The sequence below is a fragment of the Pteropus alecto genome, unplaced genomic scaffold (genome assembly GCF_000325575.1).
Source record: "Pteropus alecto unplaced genomic scaffold, ASM32557v1 scaffold21, whole genome shotgun sequence".
Classification (NCBI taxonomy): domain Eukaryota; kingdom Metazoa; phylum Chordata; class Mammalia; order Chiroptera; family Pteropodidae; genus Pteropus; species Pteropus alecto.
Genome location: NW_006436282.1, coordinates 30,996,645 through 31,007,661, shown reverse-complemented (window position 1 = coordinate 31,007,661; position 11,017 = coordinate 30,996,645). Strand labels below are relative to the sequence as shown.

At 62.3% G+C, this 11,017-nt stretch overlaps 1 protein-coding gene across 1 annotated transcript in view; it reads right to left on the bottom strand.

The window, feature by feature from the left end:
• The window catches only part of DDC (dopa decarboxylase), a 37,202-nt gene extending 26,524 nt beyond the window's left edge, over nt 1-10,678 (bottom strand). The window contains exons 1-4 of the mRNA XM_025046946.1: nt 10,458-10,678; nt 8,167-8,280; nt 5,911-6,030; nt 81-215 (exon numbers count right to left, since the gene is read on the bottom strand). Coding sequence (XP_024902714.1) covers nt 81-215; nt 5,911-6,030; nt 8,167-8,280; nt 10,458-10,658 — 570 coding nt within the window. The 5' untranslated portion in view covers nt 10,659-10,678. The remainder of the gene's footprint in view (nt 1-80; nt 216-5,910; nt 6,031-8,166; nt 8,281-10,457) is intronic.
• Nucleotides 10,679-11,017: the final 339 nt, after the last annotated feature.

Here is an 11,017-nt window from a genome sequence, read left to right as displayed (position 1 = left end):
TCACCATCTTGCTTTGCTTTGATTGACACCGACCACTCAGATCTCGGCGACTCGGCAAGGCTTCCAGCCAACACACTCACTTGATCCGAGCAGTAGGCCACCAGCTTGTCGTGGATGGCGGCTTCCGTCATCTCCGGGGAGGCGGCCTGCAGGCGGCGTACCGCTTTGGTCCGGGCGGCCAGCAGAGCGATCAGGGTGCTTTCACTGGCGCTGCCCTGAATCAAAGGAAAGATGGAAACAGGCTTCAGCGCACAGCGAAGGAATCTGTGTCTACCCTGTGGGGAGACAGACGATCAGCTCTATATTTTTCTGAAAAGATGAATCTGAAATTGCCAAGTTCACTCTCGTTCACAAAGAAAGACTCTGGACACCTGTGACTGGCCCGTGAGCTTTAATTATTAATTCCGCACTGCACTGTCTATAGCCCCAGCATGTCCCGGGCAGGAATCTCGGGCCACGGGGATGGGGTGAATTATGCTGCTGCGGTCGGGCATGGGTGACAGGTGACGCGGATGCGGCGCCCGCTTTGTCATCCCATTTAGTTCGCAAGATGATCCCGTTTTCCAAGTGTGCCATCTTTGGGTGGGACACCGATGCTCAGAGAGGTCCACTAACTCGCCCCAATGCAGGGCTAGCGACGGGCAGAGTTCGGGGAGCTCACGTGTGTCCCTTGCAGGCTGGGGGTGTCCCTGCATCCTGAGCGACTTCCCCGTTCCCGCTCACACTCACTGAGAATCAAGGACACCCTGGAAGAACCCCGTGAGCCGCATGGGGTTAACATTGGGCAGAAAAGATTTTAAGAGGTTCATTCTCGTTGACTCTGAGAAAGAAGCTTATCGGGTTTGAGAGGCTGACTTTTCAGGTGGACATGCTACCCTCCCCTCGCCGATCCTGACTACCGATTTTTATTTACCGAGTCAACGCTTTTACTTCTTTTAAGCCAACCCGTATCCTTTGGGAAGACAGGCCAGACGTAAAGGCGAATGCATTTACGTGTGGTTCTGCCTCTCGGTGCACGGACGCACGGACGTGTACATAATCCTCCTCGTTCAGCCTCTAAAACGGGTTTGGCGGTGTCCTTGAGTCGTGTTCTCGCTAGCAGTGACTCTAGGTGTGTTAGACCACCCAGTGCGAGATGTGGGCCAAGACGCCTGGCCGCAAAGCCGTCGGCCACCGGAGCACCCGCACGCCCCCGGGGGCCTGCTCCCCTGTGCCCCGCATGCTGTGCACACTGCCGCAGTGGCCCTCACGGGGTGAAGGCACCGCCCCGGATGGGGTCCCCTCCTCACCCAGCACTCGCACAGGGCTGCAGCCTCTCTCCAGACCCTACCCTCTGTCTGAGGCCTGGGCCCCACAGACCCACAAATGTCCAGTGTCCGCCGAGCCATGTTCTACGGAAAGGCTTTGGGTCACCATGCGCCCCTTCGGGGGTTTCCGGTGGGCTGTGTCCATGTGCAGAGACAAGCGTCCCCTCCTTCAGGCAGCAAAGAGTGATTCTGAGAGGCTCCCAGTGACACACGCGTCAGTCGAGCGTCCGGCACCTCAGCCGAATGAGGGCAGCAGAATCGATCCCGGCCTCCCTGGGGAGCAGCCCTGGCCGAGGGAGGAGCAGGGCCACTGTGCTTGTGCTGAGAGCATAATGACACCTTTGCTGCACCCGGCAGACAAAGGTTGCCATGGCGAGCCCGCCAAGAGGCAGAGAGGCACTGGCGGGTGCGGAGCTGGGTCTGATGTGGGGGCAGAAATGGCCCTTCAGCTCCTGGGCATTCAAGTGTCGCCCCACACATGGCCGAGAGCTTTCTTCCACGAGAGCTTTCAAACCCAATTAAGAGACCATTTCGCAGCCCTGTTTGTCCAGCTCAGAGGATGACTCACCATGTGACCCAGACACCCGTCCCCGCTTCTATGCTGGCAGCTCTGAGGGCCTCAGCGTCCCCTGCAGCTGGGGCCCTACGCTGTCAGGCTGTCATCAAGCTCGGGGCCTCACCAATTACAGACAATCAGCCTCGTGCGCCGGGAAGGGCAGCTTCCTGCCACACACACACGCTCTGCCTGCTCTCGTCGAGTGAAGCGAGCGGATCGGCTGCAAAGAGGGAGTGTGTTGGGTCTTGGGCCAAGAGATGCCAGGATGCACTCGGGGCAAGAGATGCCAGGATTTCCGTGGTCTCTGGACAGTGGGATTGTCTTCGAGGAAAAGATAACACGTCGGGACCCAAGCCGTGGTCAGGGGCGAGCTGGTGCAAGCCTCGCGGGCCCCGCTCGCAGCTCAGAAGGGGCCGCCTCTGATGCCGTCAGCCTTCGGTGATCTCTGAGGCCGAGAAGCGAGAGCTTAAAGCCCGAGGAAGAAGCTGCCGCAGGCCGAGCTCGGAGGCGGCGCTCAGTGCACGGTCTCCCTCACCGCACTCGGCTTCCTTAGGTCACGGGGCGGGGGTGCGGTTGTCGGGCAGTGTCACATTAAGGTAGCTTCTTGGGCTGCTGGAAAGAACTGGAAGCAAATTGTGTTAGTCGTAACTTCCGGTGACCCAGAAACACTCTCCATCTGTTCGCGTTTTGATTTTGGGTGTCGCCCGGGTGGTGAACGTGGACTCAGCCAGGAGCACCCAGCGAGAAGCGGTGCTCTGAGAATCTAGTCGCAGCTTCTCCTAAAGGCCGTCCTCCGAAACGCTACTGATAAGAGTGAACATTTCGATGCAACGTATCTCATATCATTTATATGAATGGCGACACATCTCAGCAAATCACGCAATGATAATGTTCTCAAAAAACAGTTAAGTGACCAGAAATGCTCATACTAAAGTAGGAAGTGAAGCCCCACACAGAAGCTCCGGATCATGTATCATGTCATCCGGAGCTTGTTTACACGCATGCACACGCACACGCATGCACACACACGGGCACACACATGCACACACGCACACACACATGCACACACGTGCACAGGCGCACACACACCACACACGCGTCACGCACGCACACACACGCATGCACGCACACACACGGGCACACACGTGCACAGGCGCACATGCACACACACATGCACACACGTGCACAGGCACACACGCACATGCGCATGTACACGCATGCACACACGTGCACAGGCACACACCACACATGCACACACATGCACACACGCACACACACATGCACACACGTGCACAGGCACACACGCACATGCGCATGTACACGCATGCACACACGTGCACAGGCACACACCACACATGCACACACATGCACACACGCACACACACACACACACCACACACACGGCGAGGTAACCCCGGGAGGAGGTGACCCCCAGCACGTTCCCACAGTTCTCCCATTTTTACCGTGACGGTCGGCTTTCACGAGTAGAAAGGGGGTCATACTTTTTTAAAAATGAAGTAGCAAAACCAACGGTGACATCGAAGGCAAAAAAGTGGCAAAGTGGAAAACTGAAACGACGATTTAGAGAAAACCATGAGAAACTCCCCCAAAATGTAGAGGAGCCGACGAGAAAGGGAAATAACAAAAGACGGCTCGACATTGCGGGCGCAGCGCCGACTGGGCGCGGGAACGCCCCCGGGGGACGGGCAGGCGCCCCACGCGGCCGCCTGGCTCAGGACGGAGCAACGTCCCCGTGGAGGAACAGTGTGTCTCGGACTCACGGGGTTGCCAGTTGCTGGGGCGGGGCCGTCCCCAAGGAATGGAACACGTGGAAAGGGGAGATCGTGGCAAAACAGTGGATTTATAAAGAACAAGTACGTCTGCTGTGACACTCGGGCTGCAGAGAGGTGTCACGTCACCCCCTCCACGTCCCCTGGAGTGTCAGGACTGGGAGCAGTGGCCGCCCGCCCCACCAGGAGGAGGTCAGCTGACGGGGCACAGACGGGGTGTGGACTGGGCCGCGGCCTCCCTCCCCTCCCCTAGGCCAGAAGGGTGCGTGGCGTCCCGCCTTGGAGTCCCGTCTCCGCCGAGGAGGTCGGCCGGGCTGCGTGACTGTGACGAGGAGGCCGCTGTCTGGGAGCGGAAACGCTGTGCTTGCGAGGAGGGCCTCGGCGCTGCCGCGCGTGGGTCCAGCCTGGGGCGCGGCACCAGACGGAAGCTCTGCTCGCGTCAGAGCCCAGTGTTCCCGCCGGCGCCCCGCTCAGAATCGGTGATGTGGGCGGAAAGGCTGAGGACGGAGGCCGTGGGCCTGAGCCCGGCCACGTCAGCCGGCTGGTCGCAGAGAAGCCCGCCCGTCACGGCACATGGCCCGCTCGGCAAAGTGGGTCTGGGGTCTCTGCGTGGGAATGCCCCGAGGTGCCCGTGAGAACGCAGGCCCCCGGACCCGTCCTCGACCGACTGAATCCCATCACGAGGGGCAGAGTCCAGTCTCCCGCGGCGACAGCACATCTTGGATGTGGCCGGCAGAATAAGGGCCCCCCGAAAGATGTCCATGACTTAATCTTGGAACCTGTGACTAGTCACCTTTCATGGAAAAGGGGATCTTGCTGATGAGATTAAGTTAAGAACCTTGACACGGGGATTATCTTGGCTTATCTGGCTGGACCCGTTCTAATCACAGCATCCTTAAAAGTGGGGAGCCGCCTGCGGTCAGAGGGATGAGTGACCATGACTGCAAAGGATGGGTCAGAGAGATGGAGCCCTGCTGGCTTTGAAGCTGGGGGAGGAGGCCATGGACAAGGAATGCGGGAAGCTTCTAGAAACTAGAAAAGTCAAGGAAACACTCTCGCCTGCAGCCTCTAGTGTGTGAGGCTTGATTTTCGCCCAGTGGGACCCGTGTTGGACTCCTGACCTACAGACTGTGAGATGAGGGGTCTATTTTAAGCCACTAACGTTCGGTGCAGCAGCCACAGGAAACTGACACGTGGAGTTGAGGCTCGGGTCTGGTCGTGGGGTGTCCGGACTGGAAGGTAGAAGCTGGCTTGTGCATTTGCTCGCCACACCAGCCGGCGGGGGGCCCGTGCCTCGGCGTTCTCACGGGGGCAGTGGGCGGAGCAACGCGGCCTTCGCCAGTCCCCGGAGCCTCTCCGAAGACAGTGTCTGAAAAACAGAATCTCCTTTTTTCCTGAGTAAGCGGTGCTTCCCAATGTTGTCATCACAGCTTTGACACGAGAGAAGAGATGACACGGGTGTGACGGCTTCAGCAGAGCCTGAACTCCCAGCCAGGCCACGAGGGTGCTCGGCCCAGGTCTTCTTAGTGGCCTTTGTCCTGCAGATCCCGGCGGAGCGGACATCCCGCCATGCCCGTCACTGTGTCGGTCGTGTCTGCGGATGCACGCGGTGGCACACGGTCTCTCTCAATGGTACATGTCGAATACAGAGAGTGAATGAAGTCGGTGCATAGGAAAGGCAGTGTCTGCGGGTGAGCTGCTGGCTCCCACGATGTAGCTTCTAGAAAACTTCGTAGCACGTGGCCACAGCTGCCACTATCACACTGAGGACAGCCCTACGTGGTGGTGGAGATCGTGGCTCTGTAGTCAGATGAATGTGGGCTCCAACCCCGGCTGGGAACTCATGGGCCAGTGACCTCCCTGCTCAGTGCCTCAGTTTCCCCGCCTATAAAACAGGGCTATTCAAATGTCCCCTGCTTCCCACCGCTGTTGTGAGGTTTAAGTGAATAATGCCCGGGCCCAGTGGCTGGCAACGGGCACACAATGCAAACGTCGGGAGTTGCTGTTTATATTGCCAGGCACCTGCCAAGTGGCAATCACCATCCTGTGTGCCATGAGCAGGGCCCTGGGGAGCCCGGGGAGACAGCACCCAGAGACAAATCTAGATCCAGTTGTCCCAACAGCTCGGCTTTGCTCATTCTCCAGGGGAAGCATGAGGACACGGCCAGGAGCAGCAGCTCCCCTGTTCGCCGCGGCCGTGGTCCCTCTGCAGAACGCATGCTGCTGCGGGCCGGACTCCCACACGCCCGCGTCTTACCTGGATCACCCCGCCCCCTTCGCCACCTTTCTCCATCAGGAAGGCCTCCGGCAGCTGCAGCATCTTGCCCAGCCAGTCCATCATCACCATCTCCAGCTCCGTGCACGCTGGGCTGGCGGCCTGTCACGGGAGGGAGGAAAGGCGTCACGCACCGGCCAGCTGCCCCCCGCGTCCCGTCAGCTGCGGTGCACGGATAGGACGGACGGGGTAACTGCGTCCCTGCTCGTCCTTAGACTTGACCAGTTCCACAGAAGCTTTTAAAGCTTTCCAGCAGGCCCGGCATGGGTGGGAGCTGAGGGGAGGACGTGCATCCTGAGTCCCAGGGAGAAGCGGCAGTGGAGACGGGCCACCAGCAGGTCCCCGTGCCCCGGCGGCTTGGAGGCCTCACGGGGCCCGTCTGGGCTGGCGTGGTGCCAAGAGCCTGGCCCATAGGAGTCCTCATCTCCCCGACGCTTGGGAATGGAGGGGTTCGCACGCTCCAGGCCCCTGGGCCGCCACAGGAAGCCATGTGCCCGCTGTGTGTGGGCTGTGCACGTCTACCGGTGACCTCATCAGCCTCAGGTCCCTGGAGACGTCATCCTCCTGCCCCCACCCTGCTCTGCCACAATTCTCCAGGGGCTGGGGCTGGAACGAGGGGCCAGGTCTTGCAGAATTTCAGGAGCGGCATCAAGGTGTAGCCTCCCACTGAACCCAGGTTAAAACCGTCCGACCCCAGGGGCCAAGGCCCTGAACACTCGCTAAGTAGGCACCCTTGGGCCAGCACTCGTGGGAGGCTGGACGGGGAGGAGGGCAGAGGCCACGGGGGCAACCATGCTGCGTGGCAGGCAATCATGCTGCCCCGCTGGACATCTGTTCAATTACTGAAGGTTCCAGAAAGGCTCCCTGCTGCACTCGCCTCCATGGCCACCGTGAGTCTGCGGGACTGGCCTGGGTCAAGAGGCGGGCTCCGGGCAGACTGTCCTCTGGGGGCCCTGGGCAGCTCACTGGCTGGGAGCCTTCAGGAGGGCACTCCACAGACTTGCTTGTCATTGCACAAGGGAGGAGCAGGGCGGCCTGGCCCCACTGAGGACAAGGACGGTCGAGCCGTCCCCTCCACGTGGTATGCACTGTGGCTCCCAGGATCCCACGGCCCGTGTGCACCGCTCCCGACACACCCCTGGCCAGGCTGACGCACCTCTCCTGCCGTCAGCCCCTCCAGGGCCCCTCCAGCCCAGCTCCAGGCTGGAACCTCCCGTCACCACAAGGGACCCTGGCCTCGGCCAGCACAATAGCCTAGAGACAGGACGGCTGCCCCGCTAGGCCCTGGAGAAATCAGACTGTCCTCAGAAGGGACAGACACCAGGAGATGAAAGCCAGGTCCCTGGAAAGACAGGACGGGTCTGGATCAGCAGAACCAGCGAAATCTGCTGTGGTGTCTAAGGACACAAAATGCCCTCCGAGGATGGGCTCGGCAGTGACCAGGCAAGGTCGTGCGTGCCCGGCTTGCTCTCCAGCAGACGGGGAGGCCTCGGGCGCCTGACGGCCGGCAGGTCAGAGAGCTGGGCGCGGGGCTGGGCGCCCCCGGCCCTTCCTGTTGGGCTGCAGCTGCTGACCCCAAGCCCCAGCTACTCCGAACACATGGGGGGCGGGGGCAGACATGCCTCCCACTGTGGGACACCGTGCCCTCATAGACAGACTTCTCCTTTCTATGCCTCGGGCCCCAATTCAACATGAGTCAACACCACGAGTCCACTCAGCTCTGAGGCACAGGCAGGGGACACTCCGGACCCCAAAGGCCAAGGGCAGACCCTCGCTTTGAAGCCCCTGCGGGCGGAGCTGCCTGGGACCATGTGCGGGCTAGTGTCTGGGGGCAGAGACTTTGCTGGGAGCAGGAGACACAGGAAGGGCCAGCTGCCTGCCTGCCTGACCGCCCGCCCTGAGCAGGGCCCCCTCGGGTGCTTGTCCCCGGATGCGGTGGGGCCGGGCTGCTGGGTGGAGGGGGGCTGGCCCTATTTCTGACCGCCTGCTCTGCCCCACCCTGCAGGCGCTCCCGAGGGCAGGGGCCTGTCCCAGACAGCAGGCCCCACCGGCCAGGGGCAGATGGGGTGGGGGACACGGGCGTTCGTCGAACCTGAGACCCAGGCTGATGACCTTCCCCTTCCCCTGCATCTCCCTCGCTGCGAGGCACCCTCTCTTCTCCCGGGGCGCGTGGCCGCCTGCTCACACCCCCTGAGGACAGGTCCCCGTGGCAGGACCCCGTGGCAGCCCGCCACTCACCCAGGAGAAGCCGATGCAGCCGATGGCCCCGCACAGCATGTCCGCGAGCATGGCCGGGTACGAGCTGGCCGTGGGAAAGTAGGCGAAGAAGTTCGGGCTGTGCCAGTGCGTCACCTGTGGGGGAGATGGGCGGTCAGCGGGGAGCCCCGGGGTGAGGGCCCCCGGCTCGGGAGCTTGCTGGGGCGGCTCGCGCCTCAGGCCTCATCCCTCTGTGTGAGCGTCCAGCCCTTCTGAAGCGGCCCCGCAGAAATGAGGTTTCTATCAGAAAAAAAAAAAATGAAACGCCTGATTTCCGAGGCTTCCCCGGCCGGCCTTACTCCTGCTGGTCACTCCCCTCACGGGCCCTTCCTGGCATGTGGAGGGAACCGGCCGTGTGCTGTCCCAGGACTGCCAGCACTCGGCGGGCCGCGGGCGCCCCTGGGACCTAAGCCGGGGTCCCTCTGCATCTCCGCCACCCCGTGTCCCAGGCGAGGGTGCGGAAGGGCCTTGGGGGGGCGGCGCTCAGGCAGCGGTGTCTCAGTAGAGGGACCGTGAGGGCCGGGGAGGGGTCTGGGGCTGCTCAGCACAGTCGGGGTTGGGGGCTCCGGACAGAGAGGCTGGGGCAGGGCCCTGGGGGCCGTGAGTGGCCTGTGTGTTAGGGGCCTGGAGAACATTTAAATTCCTTTTGAAAAGCAGAAAGAGAAAAAGGAAAATTTAGGTCAAAGAAAAACTTTACTCTGGAATGTTCATATACCCATCTCCACGGCAACGCATTCAGAAGGCACCACGCTCCACACGTCTACGTGGGGGGCCGGGGCGGGGGAAGGGGCAAGGGCCGGCGGTGGCCAGGCTTTCCTGCCCCTTGGGGCTGGAGGCCCCTCACTGTGGCCTCCCCCACCTGCCCTGACGCCCGGAAAGAACAGGGGGTGAGTCTTGACTGGGGTCACACTCTCAACCACTGTCACACGGCTGGCCAGCAGCAGGGCTGGACCGCCCACCAGGGACCCTGCCCCGCAGCCTGTGCACCTGACAGCACAGCTCTGCGTGGGGAGAAAGCCACAGTCCCTGTGCCCCCCACCTCCCCGTGTCGAAACCGTGCTCCCCGTGTGGTGGGATTAGGGGCCGGGGCCTTTGGGAGGTGACTAGGGTTCGAAGCGGTCATGAGGGCAGGGCCTCGGCAGAGCAGAGGCGGCCATCCGCAAGCCGGGACGAGAACCGCCAGCACGGCCGGTCCGTGGGCACACCGATCGGACCGGACTCCCAGCCCTGGGGGTTGAATGTTTGCTGCCGGAGCCGGCGGCCGGGGCATTTGGTACAGAGGAGCCGAGCAAGCGGGGACCCCACGCTGCCTGACATTTACTGTTCCCCGGGGGCCGTGAGCCGGGGCTCAGCGCTTGGCGTGTTTGCACAGCCTCTAGGTGAGGGCTGAACCCTGCGCTTGGCTCAGAGCGCAAATGTCAGGGGCTCGCCTGGGAGGGAGGGAGCACAAGGGCGGGTGCGAGGGGGCGAGCGGCGAGGGCCAGGGCTGGACGCCCCCGCCCCGCCCCACGCTGCCGATCGGATCGGCCTCGAGTCCCGTCTGAAAACAGCGGGGGGAAGGGGGGTCGGGGGGTGTGTAGAGTGAGACTGCTCTCGCCCCGCGATGCCTCGGGTGGCTTCTCAGGCAGGCAGACCTTTCCATGGAAACTCGAAGCTGCAGTGCCTTTCCTGTGCCAGTGACCCACTTGCCCCGCCTCCCCCGGAGAGGATCTGGGGGGACCGCTGGCCCTGGGTCCCGTCCACCCCTGCATGCGGCCCCAACGGGCACCACACAGAGAGCTGTGACTCACTGGCTTCAGGTGGTCAGCCTCTGGGCAGAGCCATCCACGGCGCCCATTCTCAAATAAAACAAAGCATTCCTTCCCGACGTGCGACTTACCCTCTGCTAAACGCAAAATGTCAGGCATATGCTTCAAGCAACGGGCTTACTCGAAACCAGCCGCCAGGGGCTCCTTCCCGCAACCACGATGGCGTCGCGTGTCCCAGGGTCTCGGGGCGGGACACGGACGTGCGGAGCTGTGCGGAGGCCCACTCACTGCCTTCAGGACCCACAGATCTGGGTCACCGTCCTGGCTCCATCGCCCTCGCTCTGTGACCTCAGGCTAGTCTCTGACCTCTCTGGGGCTCCGCTGCCTCCGCTGAAAACTGGAGACGCTAAGGGTTCTGCCCGAGGCGGGGCTGCGAGGATCAGGTGAAGGGACGCAGGGGAGCCGCCCGACGCCCGCAGGGGCCCCGGAAGCGCTGGTCCTCCGGGACCGCCCTCGTACACTCACCCCTGGCATGATTATCTTCTCGACGTCCTTCATAATATCCTCGTACGCGTCTGGCTCCTGGGGGGCGCAGCTGGGCATCAGCGGGCGCAGGTAGCCAGGCTCCACGCTGGGGTAGACCTGGCGCTTCTCGATGTCTTCCAGGTAGTCAGCCACGTACTCCACCATCTCCCTGCCTCTCCTTCGGAACTCGCTGGAGTTCATGATGACGGCTCTGTCACGGGCGAAAACTGCACGGGGAGAGAAAAGAAATCCGTCGGCCAACATGACACCCTCTCCACCGCAGCGGGGCGAGCGCAAGCGGGCTGCCTGCCGGGGCTGCCCGGGCCGCGCCCCACACGCCGGGGGCCCCCTCTCCTCCCACGTCGGGACGGCGCGGAGGCGGCGCTGGATCGGGGGACTGCGGTGAGATGCGGCCTCTTCTCCAACCAAAGACGCCTCGTCCTTTCTTCGTCTGCCCAGGTGACACACGGTTACCTTCGTGGTCTGTCCCAAGGGTAACGACAACCAGTGGTCCAAGTGCCGCCTTGGCCTTTGGACAGAGACGAGTGGTTTTAACCATC